Source organism: Rhodamnia argentea, chromosome 4 (genome assembly GCF_020921035.1).
Source record: "Rhodamnia argentea isolate NSW1041297 chromosome 4, ASM2092103v1, whole genome shotgun sequence".
NCBI lineage: Eukaryota > Viridiplantae > Streptophyta > Magnoliopsida > Myrtales > Myrtaceae > Rhodamnia > Rhodamnia argentea.
The window spans coordinates 9,361,405-9,385,661 of record NC_063153.1 but is presented as its reverse complement, the minus strand read 5'-3'; the positions used below and the strand labels follow the sequence as shown (position 1 = coordinate 9,385,661).

The 24,257-nt window shown below is 44.7% G+C and overlaps 3 protein-coding genes across 4 annotated transcripts; 1 reads left to right on the top strand and 2 right to left on the bottom strand.

Moving 5' to 3' along the window:
* The first annotated feature begins 5,055 nt into the window (after positions 1-5,055).
* On the top strand, positions 5,056-6,522 carry LOC115753714 (glycosyltransferase BC10). Its single transcript, XM_030692460.2, has one exon. It carries the CDS (start codon positions 5,098-5,100, stop codon positions 6,364-6,366), a length of 1,269 nt encoding a protein of 422 aa, XP_030548320.1. The 5' UTR covers positions 5,056-5,097; the 3' UTR covers positions 6,367-6,522.
* Positions 6,523-9,030: 2,508 nt separating this feature from the next.
* On the bottom strand, positions 9,031-12,502 carry LOC115753710 (putative clathrin assembly protein At2g25430). 2 transcript variants are annotated; one of them, XM_030692448.2, is made up of 2 exons: positions 11,736-12,502; positions 9,031-11,429 (listed from the first exon to the last, which is right to left on the bottom strand). In XM_030692448.2, exon 2 carries the CDS (start codon positions 11,420-11,422, stop codon positions 9,449-9,451), a length of 1,974 nt encoding a protein of 657 aa, XP_030548308.1. In that variant the 5' UTR covers positions 11,423-11,429; positions 11,736-12,502; the 3' UTR covers positions 9,031-9,448. The 2 variants fall into 2 exon arrangements, with proteins under 2 accessions (XP_030548308.1, XP_030548309.1); XM_030692449.2 differs by having other exon boundaries at positions 11,750-12,502.
* A 4,826-nt stretch (positions 12,503-17,328) lies between these two features.
* Positions 17,329-22,790, bottom strand: LOC115753711 (probable LRR receptor-like serine/threonine-protein kinase At1g56130). Its single transcript, XM_030692451.2, has 19 exons — positions 22,205-22,790; positions 21,908-22,064; positions 21,758-21,829; positions 21,598-21,669; positions 21,410-21,481; positions 21,250-21,321; positions 20,896-20,967; positions 20,713-20,784; positions 20,560-20,631; positions 20,205-20,276; positions 20,037-20,108; positions 19,862-19,933; positions 19,710-19,778; positions 19,533-19,598; positions 19,382-19,426; positions 19,005-19,069; positions 18,257-18,636; positions 17,963-18,158; positions 17,329-17,864 (listed from the first exon to the last, which is right to left on the bottom strand). The coding sequence occupies exons 1-19, from the start codon at positions 22,284-22,286 to the stop codon at positions 17,680-17,682; spliced, it is 1,965 nt and encodes a 654-aa protein (XP_030548311.1). The 5' UTR covers positions 22,287-22,790; the 3' UTR covers positions 17,329-17,679.
* Positions 22,791-24,257: the final 1,467 nt, after the last annotated feature.

Here is a 24,257-nt window from a genome sequence, read left to right as displayed (position 1 = left end):
TCTCCTTATTCATGGAGAGAAATTTCCAAATTAAGAAAGCTTGCCAAGGCTTCGATTGAAAAGATCATTGGCAATGGCGATAATACTTTTCTCTAGCACGATCATTAGCACTTTAGATGACCCTCTTCCGGATAGATACGGTTTCGGAGATTATTCATGAATCTGGCTTTGTCTTTTCCAAGCTAAGGTTGCTGCTGTGATTGCCAAGCCTGCATCGGGTGTGTCCTAATGCTCGATCTGATGTTCTGGTTCGCGTTCGAGCTGCTGTCTCTTTCGAATTCTTATTTCCTAATGCTAATGAAGGCGGGACAAGTTGGAACTTGTCCGGCGGCCCCGTCCACTGTTCATGCGATGTCGTCGCTGAATCGAGGGATCATCTCTTCACCGAAGGTTCTTTCGCGAGGACCGTATGGATTTCCATTCGGACGGCTCCGGCTTCCCCGGGATGTTGTTGAGCTAGCTTGGACTCTGTCTTGCTTCCATGGTCCCTCTTCCCTTGTATCTTGCACGAGCTTAACTTGGAATGGCTTCTTCAAAGTGCAATGTTCATAGGTCCTTCTGCTGTCACATTCTTGTCGTGCTCGTGAGAGTTTTGTGAGCAGAGCACACTTGCTTTGGGAATTTGGTGATATAATTTCTTACTTTTTGAAAGAGATTAAAAGGATAAAATCATCCAAACTCGGGTTTATATGGCGAGAATTTGAACTTTTGAACTTTCTTGTTGAATCCAAAATAATCACATTAAATAACAAATATCTTGATATAATTCTTGTCCGCCCTACACTGAATTCCCTCATTTACTATAATTGTACATTTAATTTTGAGAAAGTGTCAAATAATAGCTTGAAGTGACTGATCTAATTTCAAATAAGGGACCGACAGCCAAATTTTTGCCGGTCGGCGAGCATGAGCGTATCATGTGCCATTTTCCTAGTCATGACTAGGGGCATTTTTGTCCAAGAAATGTACTTCTTCTTCTTCTTTCCTCCTTTTTCTCTTGCCCTTTTTTTCTTCTTTCTTCGGCTTGGGCTTAGACAGTGGCTAGTCACGAGCAATTGGAGGACGTGACCACATCGGCGACCCCAAATCTGAGCCCTACGGCTCGATTTCGGCCGTGATTCAAAACCATGCGGCGGAGGCGGCGGCGAGCCCTCCAACGGCAGTGGTAACGATAAGGCGATCCTAGCAGCGATTTCCTAGAAGCGTCCCGGCCACGACGACATCCGATGAGCGCGACTCTTTGATAAGTACATTGCTCGTGTGTGGTCTGATTTAGGACGATTGTTGGGCTTAGGTGCGTTAATTGCGTGGTTTCCGTTTGGGATCCGCTGTTTTGGGGCTGGTTTGGGGCCGAGACACATCGCTTTGTTAATAAGAAATGGTCTTGAAATAATCCAACAAAGCAACATGTTAGAAGACATGGCTCTGAAAATAGACCTATCGCGAGCGAACTCGCATCATCTCGTTCACTTCATCCACGGGAAAAACCCATACGTCCTCTCCAGATCGCGACGGTGTATCGGGCACCGGGCATCGTCGACGAACCAAGCTTGGACACAAGCTCTTCTCGGCCGAGATAGAGCGAGAATAAGTCAGACGGCCGGCACGATCAGTCAATCTTTTCTTAAACCCGTTATTTATTTTTCCACGCTTAGCTCCAACCGCTTCAAGCTGCAACAGAATGTATAATTAGGCCCGGCACAAGACAACTAAGATGATCCCATATGATAATTCGCAGAATTGTTGCATTAGATCACATTGTCGCGGATTGTTTTCCAACCTCAAAGCAAGTTAATCAGACAGAATTGTAATGGCCCACGAAAGAGTATTGAACAAACTGAAAAGACAAAAAAAAAAATTGAAAAATAGAAGGGGAAGCTTTGTACTACTCCATATAAGCAAGTTCCCGCCATAAAGCAGTTTAAAGCTAAGAGAGCAAGAGAAGGGAGAAAGGGAGAGCGTGAGGAAGTGCGCAAATCTATCGGAAGAGTGAACGAGCGTAAACTGAATAGCATGAGAAGTGTGAGATTTGAGCCTCACAGGTTAGCGGGCGGCAAAGTTTTAAATAAGGATCTAAAGTAAAAGTCGTTTCTCAAAAGAGAGGGGGCCTAGAACTGGATTTTAGCCGTGATTCAAAATCGGGCGGCGGCGGCAAGATCTCCCGAACGGTGGTAGTGCGAATGGCGGTGAAGGCCCAAGTGGCTTCCACAGCGACAAAGGCAGATGGTTTTGGCATGGTGCAACTTATAGACTATGTCCTAGGGCTTGATCTAGCGGCGCTTTTTTTTTTTTTTTATGGGAAATAAATGGTTTGAAATTTTTTTTTCCTGAAATTGATAGCTCATATCGCTTACAAAAACGATTGAACGAAAAGTATTTTGATCTTTTGCAAAAATGTTTAAACATGAATTGGTGTAAATAACGAAACCATCTTTCATTGACTAATTATTTCAAGCGATATGAGCCATCTTTTCCAGAAGAATGTCTTTCAAATCACTCTTTTTTTTTTTTTGCGAAACAAACGGAGCCAATAGTAAAACTCGATTTTCGCTACTCGATTCAACAATTCTTTTTCCTTTAGTCGTTTTCTTTACGTGGTACCCAGTTTTTGAACCATTTCCATGCGGATCCCAATCAAACCGCGCAGGTAATTCGGAACCGATCGAACAAACCCGATCGGCCAATCCGATTTGGAAATCACCGATGTGCGAGGAGATGGGAGGTCGGAATCAATGCGGGTCCAGGTACAAATTCCACGGCCCCGGTAAGTTCAACTTCAGATAATGGCATGTCTTTGATCCCTTTTGTGCGACAGCGGATAGAATTGCCCACCGCAAAAAGGATCGATCGACACTTCGACGCCTACGTACAACTCACGTGAATCGAATCACGAGATAAGACACATACGAACCAAATTAGCCTCCCACAACATCCCAATTCCTTCTTTCATAATCTTGTGATTCATACTAGCTACTCAAAACCTGTTTTGCGCCGGTCCTCGTTAGCCGCGGGGTCACGCGTTCGGGCCCCGTCACGAGCGCGATTCCTAACGTTACGAGGAGGAGAGTCCCGGTCCCCCCGGACGAGGCCGAGCTCGTTAAAACGTGACGGGCCCCCACGCATTATAGGCACCAGCATCGCACGAACTCAGGCAAAAAGGAGTGGGGCCCAGGGTGGGGCCCTGCATGGCCGACACGTAAGAGGGGCAAGAACAGAGCAGCTGCTCCCTCGCCAGTGTACTTGTGGAAACGTGCAGTGTCTGAAACCCCCGCCACGTATCATCACGAGGAAGAAACTAGTCACGTCATCGATTAAGGCAACAGCTTCAATTTTTTTTTTTCCAAATGTAATTCCTCAATTTTGATTTGTTCAAGAAAAAATTTCAAAAAAAAAAAACTCAAAATACTTTCAATTTTTTAAAAAATTCTCGAAATGAATTTTATTTCAAATAAAGATCTAAAATATTCTTTTATTTCAAAAAATGACCTGAAGAATAATATTTTCGTTTTTTACTTTTTAAAACTTATTCATTCTTTTTTATTTTTCTATTTTCCTTTTCCTTTTTTTTTTTCCCCTCTCCACTCTCCCGCCCATCGCCGGTCTTAGTTTCTCTTCAATGGTGGGCATCAGCTTGCCGGGTGACACGAGCGACGTGCGGTTGGAGGTCCTCGTAGGTGATCACGGGCATGGTTTTTTTGAAGGGCTCGCGATCGATCCGGCCGTCGAGGTCGTAGCGACTCACGTACTCGATGCGAGCATTGCGGCAGAGGATCTCGTTGAGGACCAGCCTCTAGACCTCATTGGCGGCGGTGACGTCTTCGATGAACTGGAGGGCCTTCTTATTCTTGTCGTGGAGGTTGTGGTCACCTTGGATCGAGGAAGGTGACGTAAGAGCGGCAAGAGTTGCAGAGGCCATTGTAGGCGAAGCCCTTGGTGAAGTTGTCGTTGGTGGTGTTGTCGCAGGCAGCTACTTGTTGATGTAGACTTGCTGAGAGAGGAGGAGGAGAGAGTTTAGAGAGAGATGGCGGACCCCATGAATCCCTCTGTTGCTCAAAGTAAGAATTGGAGTTGCTGGAGGAGGAAGATGAAGAAGAAGAAGCCGAGGACGACCTGCAATGGAGGAAGGGGGAAAAAGAGAAAAGGAAAATAGAAAAGAAAAGAAAAAATAGAAAAGGAGAAAAAGAAAAGGAAAATGAGAAAAAATTTAAAAAAAATGTAAAAAGACGAAAATATCCCTGCTACAATCCTTTATTGAAATAAAGAGAAGACTTTAAGTCCTTATTTGAAACGACGTCCACTTCGGACTTTTTTTTTTAGAAAACGAGAGTACTTGAAGTCTTTTTTTCGAAATCAACCCTTTATTCAATAATGAATATCCTTTTCGAATTTTAAATTTATTCAACAAAATCCTTGATTTTTTTTTATATGTTCAAAATGTAGTCTTTAAATTATATGAACATGTTTAACGTTGTCCTCTTATTAATTCAAATTTAAAAAACGTATTGAATATTTTCTTGCAATTCAGCGATTAAATTAAACATGGATCAAAAGTTTATGAACCATATTGATAAATAAATGCAAAGTTCGGAAGACAACGTTGCAGGTTCAAATAAATTTTAGAGACCTCACAGCAAGTTCGGATACCATTTGTGTGGTGGTCATCAAGAATCAATGACAATTAGAGTTGCAAAATTGCAATCTCTAACTGGAATCAGCAAAAGACCTTCCCGACATGGAATTGGAAAACAGGGCACCATTGCCACAAAAAAAAAAAAAACAGAGGAGTGGTTTTTCATGTCTGTCTCTGCTCTTTTTTTCGTTTTTTGGAGGGGGGCGGGGGTGGGGGAAGGAATCCATTAAGGACTGTGCTTAACGCAATCTCAGCCGTCAATTTAGCATAAGAACAGCCTTAACCCCGATCCGACCACCGTCTTCTCGCTCCAAAATCCCACTCCTCTCTCTCTCTCTCTCTAGATTTTCTCCCTTTCGATCGCGGTCACTCGCTTTCCCTTTTGCCCTTTTTCTTTTTCGGGCCTTCTTCTTCTTCTTCTTCTTCTTCCTTCCTTCCCCACTGGAGAGCTGAGTTGAGCGACAGGTATGTTGTCGCCGAACCCGCTCTCTCTCTTCTGTGCTCTGCTTCTCTGCTTGCCCTTGGCCATTGTCTTCACCATCAACACCGCCCCCGCCACCACCACCTCCTCCTCCTCCTCCGCCGCCGCGGACGAAGACGGCGACCCTGTGCCCGTGTCGTCGACCCCATCGCCGAATGCCCGATTCGACATCAAAGCCAACCTTGAAGGCAGGATCTTAGAATCAAGACTCCCGATTGATGAAGCCCCGCCACCGCCCATGGTCGCTGACGCCAACAACGCCGCCTCTCACCCGCCCCCTCCACCGCCCCCGCCGCCTCCGCCTCCGCCGCCGGTCAGTTACGACGATCCGGAGGACGAGGCGCTCTTCCGGGTGGCGGCCCTGGTCAGCCCGAAGCCGAATCGGCCCAAAAAGCTGGCCTTCATGTTCTTGACCACAACGGGCCTCCCATTCGCCCCACTATGGGAGGCCTACTTCAGCAGGACCCCAAAGGGCCTCTACAACATCTACGTACACGCCGACCCGACCCGACGACCCGGCCCGCACTTCACCGGCGTGTTCTCCGGCCGCGTCATCCCGTCCAAGCCTTCCCGCCGGCACACCCCGACGCTCATCTCGGCGGCGCGGAGGCTGCTCTCCCACGCGCTCCTCCACGACCCGGGCAACTCCATGTTCGCCCTCCTGTCCCCGTCGTGCGTGCCGCTCCGCTCCTTCAACTTCACCTACCGGACCCTGGCCAAGTCGCGGAGGAGCTTCATCGAGATACTCAAGAACGAGGTGGGGACGTACGACCGGTGGGCGGCGCGCGGGCCCGACGCGATGATCCCTGAGGTGGGCCTGGAGGACTTCCGGATCGGGTCCCAGTTCTGGGTGCTGACGCGGCGGCACGCCCGCGTGGCGGTGGGGGACACGCGGCTCTGGTCCAAGTTCAAGCTCCCGTGCGTGCACCGCGGCACGTGCTACCCGGAGGAGCACTACTTCCCCACCCTCCTCAGCATGCGGGACCCGCGGGGGTGCGTGCCGTGCACACTGACCCACGTGGACTGGAAGGGGCGGACCGACGGGCACCCCCGGACTTACCGGGCGGACGAGGTGGGCCCCGAGCTGGTCCGGCGGCTCAGGAGCGAGCGGCCCAGGTACGGCGACGACGGGGCCAACGGCACCGATCTGCTGGCGAGCCGGAGGCGCGACCCGTTCCTCTTCGCGAGGAAGTTCGCCCCAGGGGCGTCGGGAGCGCTGATGGCCATCGCGGGCGACGTCCTGTTCAAAGACTAGGGTGGCATTTTGGTAAATCTCTCGTTCCTTAAGGGGCGATTTAACTGTATAGAGATCGGGCAAAGCTTTATATCGCGTCGTTTCGTTTGTGATGATGATGAGTCATTGAACTGTACATCTGTTTCTGCTTAATCTAAGATTTGGTGGAACGTTTTTTATTGCTGTCAGTGTCATGTCATGGGTCTCTGCCGCTCGAGAAAGAGTGTCGTTGACTTTTGTGTCGTGTTGTGCTCTGGGGGTTTGACTGTGTTATCCGCCGCACGTGGCCAAGTGATGGCGGGTTCCTGTGAGGTCAGTAGGTACGTGGTTGAAAATGACTGGAGCGCTCTCCAAAAGTCCACGCAACCATTCTGGTCCATTCCACCTTCGTTGACTTTTGAGAGCACCCATTGATGAAGCCTTCAGTTTCTGTCGTTTTCGGATTGAATTGAGAGAGAGCGTGGGTGAGTGAACTTCCGTTTATACTTGAGAAAGCTTCTAAATATTCGACCCCAAAAAAAAAAAAACAATTCTACGAGAGGGGAAAAAAAAAAAACTGTCCTTAACCATGAAATCAGTGTTCTCCGTCTCTCGTACAACATCGACGTCGATGCCATTAAGGTCAAAGAACTTGTTGGGTCAACCACCGTTGTCGACATTCAAGTCCCATAATGACTTGACAACCTATTTTGTTTTTCTTTTTAAATTTGGGCCACCGGTGGCCCATCTTCACATCGGCCCAAGTCCCGTTCTGAGAGGATGAGGTTCATCACGTGCCGCATATTCTTAATCCTACGGCCTCAGATATGCGCAGCTTAGTTAATCCAATCCGACTTGATTTTTAAATTGTGAACATCTATTCCACCCTACAACAGTCTAACGAGGATCCATCATGGTTCAACACTTACTTTTATACAACTTATGCTTGTTTTAGGCTAAAATCACTCCATGTTAACCTTAAAAGTGGTCGACAGCTATGCGAACCGACACTTTCCAAGTGGCCTTTGTATCATGTCCGACACTCCCCGATACTACAACACTCTCCGGCATGTAATCGACATGTGATCAACACTTCAAACATGTCGGTGATACGCGAGTCCAGCATCCCGACATACTATTTCGATACGCACGAGATCAATTTTGAGCATTTTCAATAAATTAGGGATCAATAAAGATTTATAAAAAATATTTATACTTAAGTCATATACCTAGCCATCTCAAAATTAATATACCCAGCCAAAAAAAAAAAAAAAACCTAATCGTGCATCTCTAGTAGAAAAAGATTTTATATATTATCATGTATATATAAAAATATACTTTTAATATACGTTCTTGATTTTTTAGAAATCACGTGTCCGCATGACTTTATCATGTCGTGCTGTGTCGTGTCGCGTGTCGCGTCTTATGTCAATGCAACATAAATCGATTGTGCAGCATGGGGTATTGACACAACGATTGGATGCCTAAACATCAAAGAGTCACTGGACTGGGTGGCTCTACTTCACTTACTCGTCACCATCCCTACCCCCTATCTTCCAAAATGCTTTGAGGACCTTTTCTTAGGGCTCCTAAACACAGCAGAAAGCAACCCTTAAAGTTGCCAAGGGAACAACACATACCCCGTAAATAATCTAATCTAGCATCTACAAAAAGATCTTTTGGGTTGAAATCCGGTGCGGATCAATGAAACTTCTTCCACATGAGTTCAAATGTCATTCACTCACCGATGATGTGAGAGGATCCATATGAACTTGCCTACTGAAGTAGAACAAATGAACATGGGAACCTATCAGCCTAAGAGGGCAAATTGCGTAGATTTGTCCAACAAGCACTGCATAAATGGAGACCCATCAGCCGTCGTTTAGAAAACGTGTCGCGATTTCAGTGACCTAAATTCGAAGCTCTAGAGGATCCCCTATCGGTTCACAAAGACAATCCGGGTCGACCCCCGCCTAGCTAGACTTAGTCAGGATGATCTGAAAACCACGCGTCAAGGAGCGGAGGTCACACGAGTGGGGGACAATATGCACCGACTGCACAATCGGGAGACATTGCCTGACCTCGGTAGGCAAAAAACAAAAGACTCTTGAAGCATCAGACAAGGGGGTCAGTCCAAAAGGATATCGCAGTAAGTAGGTTCTTGAATAGCCAAAACACGAAACATCGTTCAAAGTCAGGAGACAAAGGGCTAAAGTCCAAAAGTCGATTCAAATCAATCATATGAAGTCCTTTTCAGTTGTCTGAGTGATTTTCTCCTTTCTTTGCATTTTGTAGTAGGCTATGGACTATCTGTTGTCGTCGTCCCCATAAACTTCTAATCCAATCTCTATCAATCTTACCCACTTCAGTTGTTTAATCATTCTATCCTCATCAAGTCAATTTGTGGGCTCGGTGCTGGAGTTGTCCCAGCCAAAACAGTGAAAATTAGATCCAAGGTTTAATATTTAGGGAGATGAGTTGTACATCTGTCACAAGGTTATACTATCAGCCTTTTCATGACCATTAGACACTCATCACCAACGCCTTTTAAGCCAAGATCATCTCTAGCAGAGGGAGTTCTATCCAAGACTAAAATCAAGACCTAGCCGCATGAGCACACAGATCTAAGATATTAAATCAGCAAGAAAATAATCAACAAAGCAAATAAGCTCCGGACTCTTCCAAGTGACACGAGAAACAGAAACGAAAGGAGCGAAAACAAAAATCTAAATTAAAGAACTGAATACTCTGGAAACAATTCCATGCATACTTGTGACAGGGAACGTTTAACTGGTTGCGAAAGTCAGTCTACTTTTACACGTGAAACAACAAAGCATGACATTACAACACGATGACAAATTAGTTCTGGTTATACTAGCGATGACTGCACAAAGGGTCGAGTTCATAGGAATTCTAATATTACAAGAAGCACGAACAGGTGCAGGATCCCCCTGGACGTCAGCATCCAAAATCTTCCTCAAAATGAGTACTTTCTTGGTTCACTCTTCCCTCTTCCCAAACCCGTGCACCAGAGTTGTAAAAAGGATCATAACATAAAATACAACTAAATACATAACTCGATAACAAAGCAAAAACAGAGTTGTATAGGTAAAAGCAAGTCACATCAATAATGAGAAGGATAGTACCCGGTCGGCGGCCCCATTCCATTGACCGGCGGCATGCCATAAGGCATTGTAGGAAGAGGACCTTGTGCATAGTAACCCGCCCCACTGATCTTGGCCAAGGTGGCTTGGCCTCGCATTCCATGCATTGCATATTGCTGCCATAGTTGTTGCTCTTGCACAAGTAAATGCTGTTTCTGCTCCATATCTGCCATCTGTACATACGAAGGAGGAGGGATGCTTAATGATGCAGCAAAAGGGTCCTGGTTAACTGTTTGGACAGTTCCATCGGGTGCAGGGAGAGCCAGTACTGGGGTTGTGTTCTTGCCAGGACCAGGTAAAGCAACACTGCTCGCACAACCTCCACCCAGTTGAGCAGTGCTCACATGTTGCCTCACCATTCCCTGGTCATACATGCCATTCAGTAGCAACGGATCAAGTCCACCACCTAAAGCCGCCTTCTGTTTTGATAAGTTACTGGCAGTCTCCACCAATGCCAATTCCCAATCTTCCTTGCCCGTCTCAGCAGCTGGGTTTTGCCAAGCAGAAGTGACCTCTGACTCACCATTAGATCGGAATGCTTCCCATGAACCATTGCCAGAATTAGCTGCTGGCCCCGCAAACAGAGCCAATGCAAGTTTATTACCTTGATCATCAGCAGTGACTCCATCATCCCTCAGATCCACCAAATCCGCTGTCACTTGCGGCTTCGGTGGCTCCGGTTTTGGCTCTGGAGGTGGTGCCGGAGTATAATTCTCTGGTGGAGGCAATGCCTTTATCTCGTTCATGTCAGGCACAGGCTCCTCCTCCTGAGCCACAGGAGGCAATTCCTCTCTCCTCTCGGGGCTCTTGGGTCTCTTTGCTCTATCCCTCACAAACTCCTCCAATGTCTCCAACAACTTACTGGTAATCCTTTGCACTTCAGGATACTCGGACGATCTTGCCACCCCTGTATCCTTACACCAGTTGTAGAACGCAATCAACTCATCAATTTGCTTAGCTGCACTAGCATAAGCATCAAAAGCCTTGATGCAATCTTGGTACTCCATATCGAAAAACTTATCAAGCAAAACAGCCAAAACCTCACAGATATCGGCATATATCTGAGAACTCTCCTTCACAACAGGGTACAAAGCAACCAAGATCAACCTACTATTCTTCGCCAGACCAGTTGGCCTACATGCCAAGAATCTATCCAATAGCCTCTGCAAGTGACCCATTTTGCCGAAAATTCGTTCTGGCTTCATTTCCCTCAGTGGCGTCACTACCCTTCTCTCTTCTTTCCCGTCTCTCACCACCACAGCATCACTCATATCCCCGTATGACCTTGACCTTCTCATCACTCCCCCATGATTTCCATTCTCTCCTCTATAATCACCGTAGTCATAATCAGATCCACGGGGCGGTGGTGACCTGAAATCATCTCTGCCTCCATACCTATCCTCACTGCGAACACTACCACCACCATTAGCACTTCCACTAGGACCGCTGCCGCCACCACTCTTTCTATCAAACAGAATCAGCTCAAGCCTCTGATCCAGATACATACCATAAGTCCTCACAAAAGCAGAGTGGTCCCATGAACTAGAGTGAGCCTCATCTCTAAAGTCAGACAGATTCAACAACCTAGCGCCACGCCTAGTCGCATACATTATCTCCTCATGGAAAATCGGGTCTCCATCATTCAACAAACGATGAATGAGCGTCAGGGATTTGAGAGCCACAATATAATCACGGGTCTTGCTAAGTCGCTTAGAAAGTGCAGAAACACACGCATGCACATATCCACGCGAGTACGAAGTCAAATTCAAAATCCGGCGAACATATTTCTCATCAGCAGGATCATCATCATGGCTCGTGGCTTTCACAATCGCTACTTCGAGCTCCGGTGCCATGTTGCTCCCAACCTTCGCAAGGCCAATGCTTGTCTGGTCCTTGACCGCCCCAAGGGCTTTGCGGATCGTGCTTTGAGACATCTTCACCCTACCAAGACCGCAAAAAGAGACTAATTTTATCGCTTGGCAAAAAGCATCACTCAAGAACAACGCTTTCCAGTGTTTAGTCAAGCAATGAATGACGAAACAACCTCCACGGTTAATCTCACTAAACCAATCACACTAGTAAACTTCAATCACTATAGTTTTACGTGATTAATCACGCGATAAACGACGTATTCAGCTCGACCGTTGGCTTCAGTAAGCTAAACCGCATAAATAAGATCGAATCGTTTGCCAGCGAGAGATCACCATGCTTTAATACAATTAATTACATGATATATGAGGTGCTGACCTCCGAGAAATTACCTTCAGAGTAAGCGTATCAGATCTGAAGAAAAAAAGCTCCGGCGAACTTGAAGCGGCGGCGATCCACAGACTCTAGCCAACAAAATGTAGGTCACCGAGCAAGAGCGAGGCGGATTTTCAACAGAAAACGGATCTCTTAAGATTAGAAGCGCCGATCACTGCTCTTCGTCCTCTCCGTCTGAGAACGGAAAGCAGTGAGGTGGATTCTCCAGAAGCGTAGTCAGATCCGCCGAAAACGAGCTCCGGCACAGTCGAAGCTCTGGCGACCCGTTGACTTCGTTGAAGAAGGCAACACCTCTCAAACGGAAGCCGCCGAGAGCTGGAAGTGAGCTGGCGCAAGGTCGCGGGGGGAGGGAACGGAGTCGGTACGCGGTCAAAAGTCCGCCAGCTTCCGCTTCCCTTCGTCTTCTCGAGCCCGAGAGAGGGGAGAGCGCGAGAGAGAAACGAGGTCGGAAAAGGCGGTCGGGCCGGCGGCGACTGGCCACCGTTGATCTGGCCGGAGTTCTAGACGGAGCGGTGATTCTATTGCCTCCTTCCGAAGCAAAACGCGTTCTTTTTTGTGGGCGAAGAGGGTCGGGGTGGGGGGTGGGAGTTGGGGTTTGGTGTGTCCGGGTTTATAATATTTGAGCGTGCGACGGAGTGCGTTTCACCGTGAAAGCGCAGCTTGATGGTGACCGGCGGCTTCCGTTCGTTGGATTTGAGGGGCGGCATCGGAAATGGACGGCGATCTGGGATTCTGAAGGCGGTCATGCTTGGGGTTCTGGTGGGCGCGCGCCCAGGGTCTCTCTGCTCCCTTCGGGGGGCTCAGATGTCGGTGTCCGTAAATGTACACATTGTACAGAGTTATTAGCCGGAAGTGGAAGTGGAAGTAGAAGGTTCTTATTTTATTAATTAATTAGTTTTTTTTTTATAATGATTTTCGAGCCTATCAGAATGAAAAAGATTCGACTTTCCAAATGAAGAAAGAACTGATATTTTGGGAAATTAAGGGCGCTCATGGCAACACTTCTGCTTACGAAACACCATCAGAAGCGAGAGTTGATATTTCAACTTCTCTATCAAAAGTTGATTTCTGATAAAAAAGGACGTTTGATAAAATTTCTACTTCAGAAATTTCTACTTTTAATCAAATACTAGCGGCGGGCGGCGGCCGACGGCGGCGGGCGACCGGCGGCGGCCGGTGGGCGGGTGTTGGTCACGTGAGTCGAAGAAGTGATTTCCGAAGTTGAGAAGTAATAATTTTTTACTACTCAAAGTTGGACAAAAATCCAACCAGAAGTAAAAATCTCTTTCAGAAATAGAAATTCATACCGGAAGTCAATATTTTTACCAAACGGATTTCGGTTTCAGAAGCACTTTTGAAGTGTCTTTACCAAACGAATTTCAACTTCAGAAGCACTTCTGAAACAAAAATTCTGCTTCTGAAGTGTTATCATGCGCGCCCTAAAATTGGTGGTTCCTAACTTCCTAGCATGTGTACTTCCAAGGATTTTCTTATGCCGTGTAGGTGTTGTTTGGTAGAATAACTAGCTCAAGGTAACGTAATCTCGGACGGCTAGTTCGACGCGGCCGGCCCGTCCCGCCCCGTCGCCGAATTCCAACTCGGTTCTTGTTTCTGAGCAAAACTTTGAGTTCACTTCAAACTCGAGTCTGGATTGTAAACCGAAGTTCTAAGTTGGGACGGTGTTGTCAACCGTCCGTTTACTTTTGCTCGAAACTAAAAAAACGTTGCTATTGTTTTTTTTTTCTTCTTTTTTTGTGGTTCAGAATGGTCAACGTTCTTGGCCGTAATGCTTCTGCGTGCACAAGATTGTACGATTTTTCTGTTGAAATCAAGGGAGTCTTTCCTCTGTACTTCTCAAAGACATCTTCAAACTTCAAAAACCCCTGACCGACCCTTGTACGAGTTCAAGCCCTTCAAGAATCGCGGCAAGGGCCGGTAGGCGTAAGCGGTTCCAAAGTCGATCCACATTCCACTTAGAACATATCCTGTCGAAACATGTTCATCATTTTTTTTAAACCTAAAACATATCATGTATATCTTGAAACCCGAAACATACCTTATCAATTAATTCTATAGTAGGTTTTATGATCTACGGGGAAACCGACCAATTTCTCTATTTTAATTTTTTTCATTTTTAGTTAAGCAATACATGAAAATGGACGCAACAACAAAAATCCACATTTGTCAATGGTAACAATCCAGAAATACGTATAATAAAATAAACAATAAAAAGTTCAAAACACTTAACATAAAACCTAAATTACAGTACTTCAGCCCTCAATCATCCATTAGAAAATTGCTTCAAATTCTACCCACCTGAAATTAAAAGAAATAACAAAACAGTCAATCACTTAAGAATAGTTTTAGATTAAAATTGCTATTACTTAAACTAAAACAATTATTAGAGAAACCTCACCACATGGTTCAACTCGCAAACTCTATTTACCGATGATAATCTCCTTGTTAAAAAAATCCATATGTAAGATGAACAGAATAGATTGAATAAAATAATCACTCAATAGATATACAAAGGAATTACAATATAAAAAAAATATATGCATCACTTACAATATATAATCTCCGGTGCATCGGTTCCCGATTCTTGTTATTGATTTTTACCCAAGAATTGATAACCGAACCCCATAATACAATTTCGCTTTTTTGAAACTAGGAACCTAGAATCGGACCGATTCCTAGGGTTGATTCGATCCGGTTCTTGATTGTACTCTAGACTCATACTCACCTCTAACTGATGGTAATGCGCATTTTCACGAGAAACAAAGTGTCATAAACACTGCGATTTTTCTCCTGTGGTTGCACGGACTGGACTTGGAACAAGAAAAAATGCAAGTATGTTAAAACATCCTATGTCACTTGATCACGAGATTGACGTGCTCTTTATATATTGGTGATCTCCCTTCACCTAAAAAATTAAAAGCTTAATCCGATAGATTTACATACTCTTTAAATACATGCAGTTTACAATTTATAATTGATAGCGATATTAAATCAAGTCTCAAGAGATGACCGTCATTCTTTATCACATTTTGAGACACACGCACATATATATATTAATTAGGTATTAGGTGACATCTAATTGGGGTGATTGGAGTTATCTTCGTGGACGAACTTCAACTGCTTAGTTGGACCTAAGTCGCTTGTTTGTTAATCGAACCCCTTTTTTCATTATGACGTTACTAGAACTTGACTTCACTTTTGTCGGCTTTAGTTATTTTTTTTGTAAATGTTGTGAGCTGGCGGTTCTTACGTTATCGCATTCAACCTTTTAATTTTTTCAATTAATTACAAGAAGATACACGAATATGATAAGCTCTCTTCGTCACGATGTCACCGTCATGCGACGGATCAAACATAATTCGGGTCTTCTAACCTTTCGTTGCTTATGTCTTTTGGTCACCTAACTTTTTTTTCACTGTCCAATCGGGACTTTTTTGCTGAATTTTTGCACTCAGATCCTTTATCGTACGAGACTCCGATATCGTAGCCATTTAAAAGAGTTAACATAAAGTATAGTTATGATATATCTCTTTATATATATATATATATATATATATTATATCAGGGTCCACGTATATTATATATTAATGGGGCCAATTTAGTCTCGATACTTTAAGTTTTATTCTTGACCCGAAATCGGTAATCATGTTGCCCTAAAGTCCAATGAAAGCCTGATTTTTTTATAGATAGTGGAGGGGTTAAAGTTATAATTTATGTTAGTGGAGGGACCAAAGCCAAAGACATAATAAAGTGAAAATTCCCCCCAAATGCTTTTTGGGTGTCCAATCTTTGATGGGAAAATCATAAAAAAAAATCATAAACATATTGTAATTGTGACAATTCAGATTTAAATATCTTTTTTTTTTTGTCGATTCAGCTCTAAAATTTTTATAATTGTGCTAATTCGTTCCCTCAAGCTAATTTTTTCTAGTCGGCGCTCACATAGATGCCGTCCGGCGACATAATATTTTAATAATGTATAGGTTTTTTTTTTTTTTTCTTTTCTTTTTCTTTCTTCTTTTTTTCTTCTTCCCTCTTCTTCGTCTAGCCCGCCACGGATGACGATCGGCAAGAGCTACGCGAGGCCGAGCCTCCCCACCCTAGATTTGGCGAGGCGGGACCTTGCCAATGGGTCGTCTCGTCTGGCCGGTTGTTTTCGGCTACCAACTAAAAGAAGAAGATGGAATAAAAAAAATAAAAAAGGTAAAAGAAAATAAAAAAATTATTATATAGTAGGATGGCCGGCGCCGACGTTAGTGCCGGTCGGCCAAAATTAGTCGGATGAACTGAATTTGCACAATTGCAAAAGAATTAGGACTGAATCGAAAAAAAAAGTTAATATTGAATTGGCACAGTTGCGATTGGTTTAGAACTTTTTTTTGGCGATTCTCCTGATCCCATGTATATTATATATTAATGGGGCCGACTTTAGTCCTGATTCTTCAAGTTGTACTCTCAACCACCAAATGAGTAATCACGTTGCCCTAAAGTCCAATGAAACGCTGATTTTTTTCATAAATAGTGGAAGGGCTAACCTTATAATTTATGTCAGTGGAAGGGCCAAAGCCAAAGCCATAATTAAGTGAAAGTCCCCCCCTTTTGGCTGTCCAATCTTGGAACATTGTTATGCTCAAAAGAGGCATCTAGCATGCCATCGATCGAGTATTTGGGAATTTGATGTCTCCAATAAAGAAGAAAATGGCATCTATGAAACCCTAATTTGCTAGGAATCCAATGCAATTTAGGTAGGCAGTGATTCTTTCTGGTGATTTGGTATCATTCCCAACTATTGGTGATGCAGAGAAACTCCACATTAAACCATTGAGCTCCAATATTTCGAGTCGCGTAATGTTTTTCCTAGTATTTCCTTCTAGTTTTATTCTAGAATTTATCTATTTCAATAGCATTTGTCCCAATCGAGTGGAACTTGTAAGGTTAGAGAGCTCAATCGGACAAATGGGTGGTTTAGATCGAAAATGGGTCGATCCATTTTGACTCGTTTAATATGTTCTGACCCATTTTTTAGAAATGCGAAGTTAGTGACCTATACCTAATATGTACCCCCGTATTCCGACTCGACCAGACCTTGGATTCATTTTCAGCAAATTTTCTCTTTCAAATTATCGCTTTTGAAGAATGGGCGGCTCCATGCATCAACTAATCGAGTCAGCGAGGCGCGTCGCGGATCGAGTTTTGGATGGGGGCATGAAGTTGGTGGTGAGGCTGAGGATGTTGGGTCTTGCTCAAGTGACTAGCAATGCCCTCGCTCCCGAAAATTCGTTCGCTTTTCCAGCGTCGGCCGGCCACGGTGGCCGGAATGCAACCGTTAGTCAATTATATAAGACGAGAAACAAATTTCTCTTATAAAATGAGGCCAACAAAATTGTAACTATACAGAAACTTTGAGCCACCAAACAGATTCAATTTTGGAATGTCCTCAACACTGACCACTTTATGCTCGGTTTACTAATTTGCTACCCACAAAAAATTACCCATCATTGAAAGGCAGAGAACCCCATGAAATTCCCGGACGAAGATTCATCATCTTCGACTTCCATGCAATCGTATTTCAAGTTAATCGAGGTTTTTTAACGTGCTCAAAGCTAGAAAAGCTTAATTTTAGCTAACCGAAAGAAAATCCAGCAACTATCAATCCCAATACGAACCATCCGCTCGAGAGATTGCAACCATGGATTCTACACATGTAAATTGTCTTGAGGGTCCCTGTAAAAAGCAAAGTGATAATCAAACTGACTAGTACATTGCATTGCAGATAGAGCATTAACTCTTGAGGCCTCCAGGAACTTTTGCTTTGAGAGTTCACTAGTTATTTGTTCAACCATGGATTTTTACACTTGGGAAGGCTTCGTTCTCTATGGCAAATGAACCTAAAACCAAGTCGCCGAGATCATTTGCTCCTCTTCCGCGATCCCGTGTGGACTCGCATGTGCCCGGTCGACGCATCCTTCATCCACCATAGGTAGAACACGGACGAGACTATGACCAGAGTGGCCGTGCATCCGAAAGCTATCCCCACAATCCTCCCGACCCGCTTCTTGTCTTGATGGGAGGACGTAACGGCAGCACCCGCGACTGCATCAGCATTTGTCGCCGGTTTATGGATTGCTCAGGGTGATAGGACATGGAATTGAGCAACGAAAATGCGCGAAGAGAGAGTGTTCCGGACGAACCTTGAGAGGCGTGGATTGCGGAGACGAGCGGTCCGTACGTGCTCTGAGACGGTATGCAGCAAGTGCCCTTCCCTGCCCATCGGAAGTGAATGTCCAGGACGGTGTTCGTGACATTTGCATCAAACGTCTTGACCAGGGCCCTGTTGGATCCGCCTGCTTCGTTTCGGATGTTGAGGTCTTGGAGGACACGCTCACCCTTTGATCAATCGAATCGCAACAGTCGTGCACAAGTAAGATTGAGCGGTCGGAGAAAGCACGAGGAGATACAAAAGTTTGTTCGTAAGCACGCCGTACCTGAATGTAGACGTCGAATATGCGCCTACTGAGGCCTTTCCAGGACTGCAAGTCATCCTCCATCTTAATTTCCGCAAAGTGAAGCTCAACGCTGTACTTTCCGTTCTTCAGGCCGAGGCCAAAGTACCGCAGCGAACTCGGCGAAACTCTGGCCGTCTTGTACAGCTCTGATTCCAGAGTCCCAGTTATTTGAGAGTCCGTCTTCGCTATGTACTGAGGTCCATTGGGATTGGAGATAAAGTACCCGCCATCGCTGACGCCCCATTGACGATTGGAGTTTGTGTAAACCGAAGCAGCTTCGAGTGGTTCGGAGTCATCGTTGTATCTCACGCCGGTTGCTGATGTTTGCTCCGTGCCTCCGCAGTTGATAGAAAAGGAAGCTGCAAAAGTATTTCACATTCTGCTGAACTCAGGATTGATTCAATCTGTATTTGCGAAAACCGGCATTGCGTTTCTCAACATCCCTTTTTTTTTGGCCATTTTCTCGCTTCATCAAACTCTGTTGTTTGTCGTACATTTAGGTAAAGATCAATGCTTTGTTGTGAAACAATGCATGACGTTGTGTCCATAGAGAAATTTCTCTGTTATAGTTGAACCCTATCCTAACTTCACATTCATATTAGACACTATGTGTTCCGACCCCATGCCGAAGCAAAATTTATTTGAAAAATCAGTATGCGATGACTAGAGCAAATACAATGCATGCGTAAAAGCAAAGATCATCCGCGAAAATTTTATCTAGACTTACTGGATTTGACTTTGTTTACGCACTTGGTACCGGCTTCAAGGCAGCGAAGCATTTCCAGTGCCTTCCTGCGTTAACAAGCAAGAAAACTTGTCAGAGATCCTTAAGCAAGAATATTCTGAAAATCGAAGATCGAGTACAACTGATCTTGCAGTGAAGGAAGATATTGCTGCCTCTGTTCGATTCGGGCTAATTATCGAGCGGAAGGTAAATATTTCTTAGGAGGATTGAATCTTTTGTTCGCTGTGCTATATAGCTTAGGATTTAAGTTAGCCTAAGACTCAACCTAATCCGCTTTTATACGCTTTTTGTGCTGATGAGGGCACGTCTCTAGGACAAAGTTTCGACAAAAGAATCTGAGGTTGCGGTGACAATACTACCTGTCCTCCAGATTATCTGCGTTTATGGACGTTCCGACAAAGTTCCTGAGAAAAAGAAAAAAAAAAAGAGAGAGATGATCATTCATTCTTCATGTTCGAAAACCAGGGAATTTGCAGCAATTTGCCACAATTCAAGAATGCGCTCCCCTACATAGAAAATTCACTCTTATCCACATTTGCCGGTAGATTTCCTGAAAGCGGATTGAACGACACGTCTCTGCAGTCACAAATGCGAAATCATACACTGGCATAAGTACATTCGACCAGAGATAACAGTGTTCAGTTTACTGTTTCCATCAGCAATCTTAAATCCTGGAGAAGCGCTTACAAGGCGGCAAGGCTTTGACTGACGATATTCGCAGGAGGCGCCCCAGTCAAGTTGTTGCTTCCAAGGAATCTGATGTTCATGAGCGGTTAATATACCATTGGCAAAGGCCATCTTCTTTCACGGTAGACATGTGGAGGAACTAGATAACATACAAGTATTGCAGTTGAGTGAAGCCCTGGAATGAATCTGGAATTGGGCCTTCCAACTTGTTGAAGCTCAAGTCCCTGATTCAAATGCATAATTTGAGTACAAGGATACAGCAGGTGCACATGTGTACCGGACTTTATCTGATTCAGACACAAGAACTTCAGAGTCTAGACGACTCACAGGTATATCAACTTAGAAAATGTGCCGATAATGTCTGGAATTTGTCCTGATAGTTGGCAACTTCTCAAAGATCTGTTAAATAGTAAGTTAGTCCACGAATAACAACACAGCATAAACACCCAGAAGGAAAAACAGGCACTTTTTACACAAAAGAATGGACAATCTTACAGCACAGATAAGCTTGTCTGATTTCTCAAGAAATCAAGAGAAGAGTCCTCCCCGCCAAGATCGCCAATTCTGCTGCAGAAAGATTGGCACGATCAAATTTTATTCGTATTAGCATAAGGAGTGAGAAACTCGGTGCACGAGGTAATTTTGATCATCTTAGACAGAGGATTCGAATCCGGCCGACTCGAACTAGTTGTGTATCAAAAGGATATATCTATGCATATCTGTGCGTGATACATTCCAATCCTGGAGGGAGAGTGCTATCAATCTCAAAGGTAAATAGTCAAATGGATGTAATGGAATCATAAATAAGTGACAGTTACAATGTACTTGCACTAAGGAATTAGGATATTACAGAGTGTCCAATTTGGTCAGAGCGCCAAAACTGTCCGGAATGGGACCTTCTAGGGACGTGCCTTCAAATCGCCTGAGAAAGATAAGTACTAGAGTTGTAAAAAGAGAACTCATTCCGACAAGGGATGCGTTCGAGAGCTAAAATGATGCGTACAGATCCACAAGCTCCGTCAATGTCCCGAGAAATTCAGGAAACTTTCCGGTGAAGAGATTATCAGATGCCCAACTGTGAAAGGAAACATAGCAGCAGTTGATTTTAATGAACATAATCACCACTATTCGTCATCACCAGCTGATTCAGAAACACAAATAAAAATTTCCATTATTAGAGAAATACAGTTTCTTAAGGGACTTCAAATTTGCCAGATCTTGCGGAATCGGTCCACTCACTCCGCTGCTATCAATGTACCTGGATTGATAACAGAAGAAAAAAGTCAAAATGGCCGGCTAAAGAGATGATGATTGACTAATAGAACAGCAAGATGTCCAGGATTGCTTCCGTAACGCAATTGAAGTGTCGAAAAAGACTCAATCAAGACTTGGTCACTACTCATAGTTAAGCAACACGGGTCGAAGTGGTTTATCATTGCTGCAGCTCTCGAAGCTGTTGCTTGAATAGGGAGCCATAGAAGGAAACCAAAGGTAAAACACAATAATTGACACTGTGAGATCGAAGTGAATTGGTGCTTACAGCTGCTCTAAGGAGGTCAGTTTTCCAAGCTCCGCAGGTAATGGTCCATCAAGATTGTTCGAGCTGAAGCTTCTGTGACATTGGCAAACTTCAAAAATTGACTAACAAGTTTCTAGGAACCTCACTAGGATATAGTAAACAGTTGCAGAAATGTGCTCACAGGGAAAGCAACTTGGTCATGTTACCAAGTTCCAGAGGCACTTGACCGGTCAAATTGTTTGTGCCTAGGCTACTGTCGAGTTCCTCGAACACCAAGAAGAATCAATAAAGTTCGTTAATGTGTAAGAATTATGACGACTAAGGTAGTGAAAATGGATTTATGAGCAGTGATGACTATAGAGAAGTTACAGGTACTGCATCTTTGATAGCTGTTCAAATTGAGCTGGTATGGGTCCAGTTAGAACATTCTGGGCCAAGTTTCTGAATCATGATTGTGAGACCAGATGATCAAATTGCGGCGACAGCAACAACAACAACAACAGCAATGCAAGAAATTTTGATTCCTCACAAGTCAACAAGCTCCTTCAGCTCAAACAACTCGTTTGGTATCTGACCCGAAATGTCTAGAGCATAGATTTTCCTAATTCAAGCACAAGTTGCCATGAGAGTTCAGAGGCACTAAACCAGCTGGGAAATGCCCGAAACGGCGAGAACTCACAAGTGGGCAATGTGGCAAACATTGCTGGAGCAATCGCAGGCTATTCGGGGATTAGAGGCATCCGATGCCCACGAAGCATTTTGAGCGCAAGGATCGACTGTCAAATCCAAGGAACTCCCCAGCTTCCAGTACTCTATGATCTTCTTCAGTGCAGCCGCTATTAATCGAAAAACCCAAAAAGGGGTGATTGTATGTAAAGACTAAGACTCCGTCCTCATGCTTCATTCCAAGTTTTGGAACAGTTGGCATGTGACCCAGGAGGCACAAGAGGAGGGAGAGAGGGAGAGAGAGAGACACCTTCATTAGCATCTGTCAGTTTTTGTGCAGAAGCAACCTGGATCACACAAAGGACAACCATAGACAGAATCGACACTCCCATGACTGAGCAGAAAGCAGCAACCACCACCACCACCACCACCACCAGCAGAACCAGCAGCAAACACACTCATACACTTAGAGAGAGAGTAGGACAAGGCCGGCTGGAGATGGTGGTCAACTGTGCGAGTCATGCAGATTCCTTCCCGCGAAAAGAGCAAGAACAAGATGGCATTTTTCGAAACTCTTCTTCTTCCTTCTTTCTCTGAATATTGTAATGAAAGAGAGAACATTCACGCAGTACAAACGCCTTCCTTTTCCCTTGACTGAAACCTTTGACCCCCCCTCCTCGGAATAAACAAACGAAAAACGGCACCAGCATCCATCCGTTCGTCCCATATTCGACGGCAAAAACGACTTTTTGCTACCTGCTCACCAATGTCAGCAGCAGAACTTCATTATTCAATGGGTTTTCCCTGTTCAAAATGGAGACATCGCTTGATATTTTCAGCTATAAAACAAAGGTCCAACTTGGGCTCCCAACAAGCTGATCACGTCAGATCCTGAGAAAAGATGTCTCGAGCTTTGACGGGCTCTTCAGCGTTGAGTTCGTAGAGCACGAGATCACCATGGACGTCACATGCTCAAATAAATTTTTTTACGCTGTCTAATAGTTTTATCGAGCTCGATGACCGACTCCGAAAGGGCTAGCAGTAGGTGCCGCCTCGTGACGCTTGGCGGTCGATGCAATTTTAGTATAGTTTTTTTGTCTCGTAATCTAAGATGTTTCGTGCGAAGTCGGCATATCTCGCCCTCTCGTGTTTGTTAATATGTCGTACTGTTCTCTACGATTTGATCCGGTCCCCTCAGAATAATCAGGGTCCGCCACTTGTTAAGCTTTTGAGTTGCAATTTTTAGCATGGTGTCAGGGTCCAATTCGACCCGCCACTAATAACTATAGGATCTTTGTTTCTTAAAAGATTGCGAAAAATTGCTCGAGATTGAATACGTACGTTTATTCTCATCTTTTGATGGCTTAAAACTCTTACGTCGAGAGTTATTAATTAATTCCGAATAAGGCCACTCCCCTTCTTATAAAATAGTAAATACTTAGATTTGAAGTCGAGCAAGTGAGGGCATATACGTAATTCCATCATGTGATTGACCACTAATAACTTTGGGGGATTTAGATTGAATCTTTGACTTAATTTTTCCAAGAGATGTTGGGCTTCCAAAGGCTCCTATTTCAAAAGTTCAATTTTTTTTGGGTCGGAGTTGATGAATACTTTTGTTTTCCAAGTTTGCCCTCATTAATATTTTCTGTATTCTATTTTGCCCTCTCTCTGCTATAAACCGTCTCTCTCCCTGAACGAATTGCGTAATCGACTGTTGCCAAGGATCGAGGGTCAAAGGTCACAGGCCTGTTAGACAAGATCTGAGGGTCGAAGCAGGATTTGGATGGGTCAAAAGTCGTCGACGGGTCATGCGAGGCTCGCCGATTGTCGCCGAGGTCACACGACCATTGGTGTCGTCTAGCCTGGCCCTTTCCGACGGCTCGGTCATCGCCGTTGCCGATTGCGTTCCCTAGGTTTGCTTCCGCTATTTTATGATTCCCGACCACTTTCCTTTTATATTTAGATTGCTTGACAAAAAAAACAAAACATTTAGTCTAACGGAAATAATGTCTACCAAATACTATGACTAAATATTTGAAAATCCTACTTGGAGGGATCTCCAGATCTTGCCCCGTTGAGCTCCCTCACCAGTGTCCTCAAGCCCGCTCTCTTCAGCTCCCTTCCGTTCGTCCCCTTCACCACCGGCTTCACCATATCAAACCACAATCTCCACCTCCAAGCCGTAGTCCTCGCTCAACTTCACCCCGTCGAAGGCGATTCGAACGCAAAACGAGCCTCGGGTTGTTGAGGGCCTCTGGAGCGACCTGGGGAGACAGGAGCGCCGCCAATGCGGTAGACGAAGCATTAGCGGTCGATGCAGAGGTGAAGGGCAGGAACGAGGTGGCGGACACCGCGCGCGG

Excerpts from the sequence above, each read along its gene's own strand:
- LOC115753714 (XM_030692460.2), top strand. The coding sequence starts at position 5,098 with ATGTTGTCGCCGAACCCGCTCTCTCTCTTCTGTGCTCTGCTTCTCTGC.
- LOC115753710 (XM_030692448.2), bottom strand. The coding sequence starts at position 11,422 with ATGTCTCAAAGCACGATCCGCAAAGCCCTTGGGGCGGTCAAGGACCAG.
- LOC115753711 (XM_030692451.2), bottom strand. The coding sequence starts at position 22,286 with ATGGGAGTGTCGATTCTGTCTATGGTTGTCCTTTGTGTGATCCAGGTT. Across the intron at positions 19,934-20,036 it reads TTTTCTAAGTTGATATACCT|GGACTTGAGCTTCAACAAGT; the intron begins GTGAGTCGTCTA and ends CATTTGAATCAG. Across the intron at positions 19,779-19,861 it reads TTCACTCAACTGCAATACTT|ATTCCTTGGAAGCAACAACT; the intron begins GTATGTTATCTA and ends CATGAACATCAG.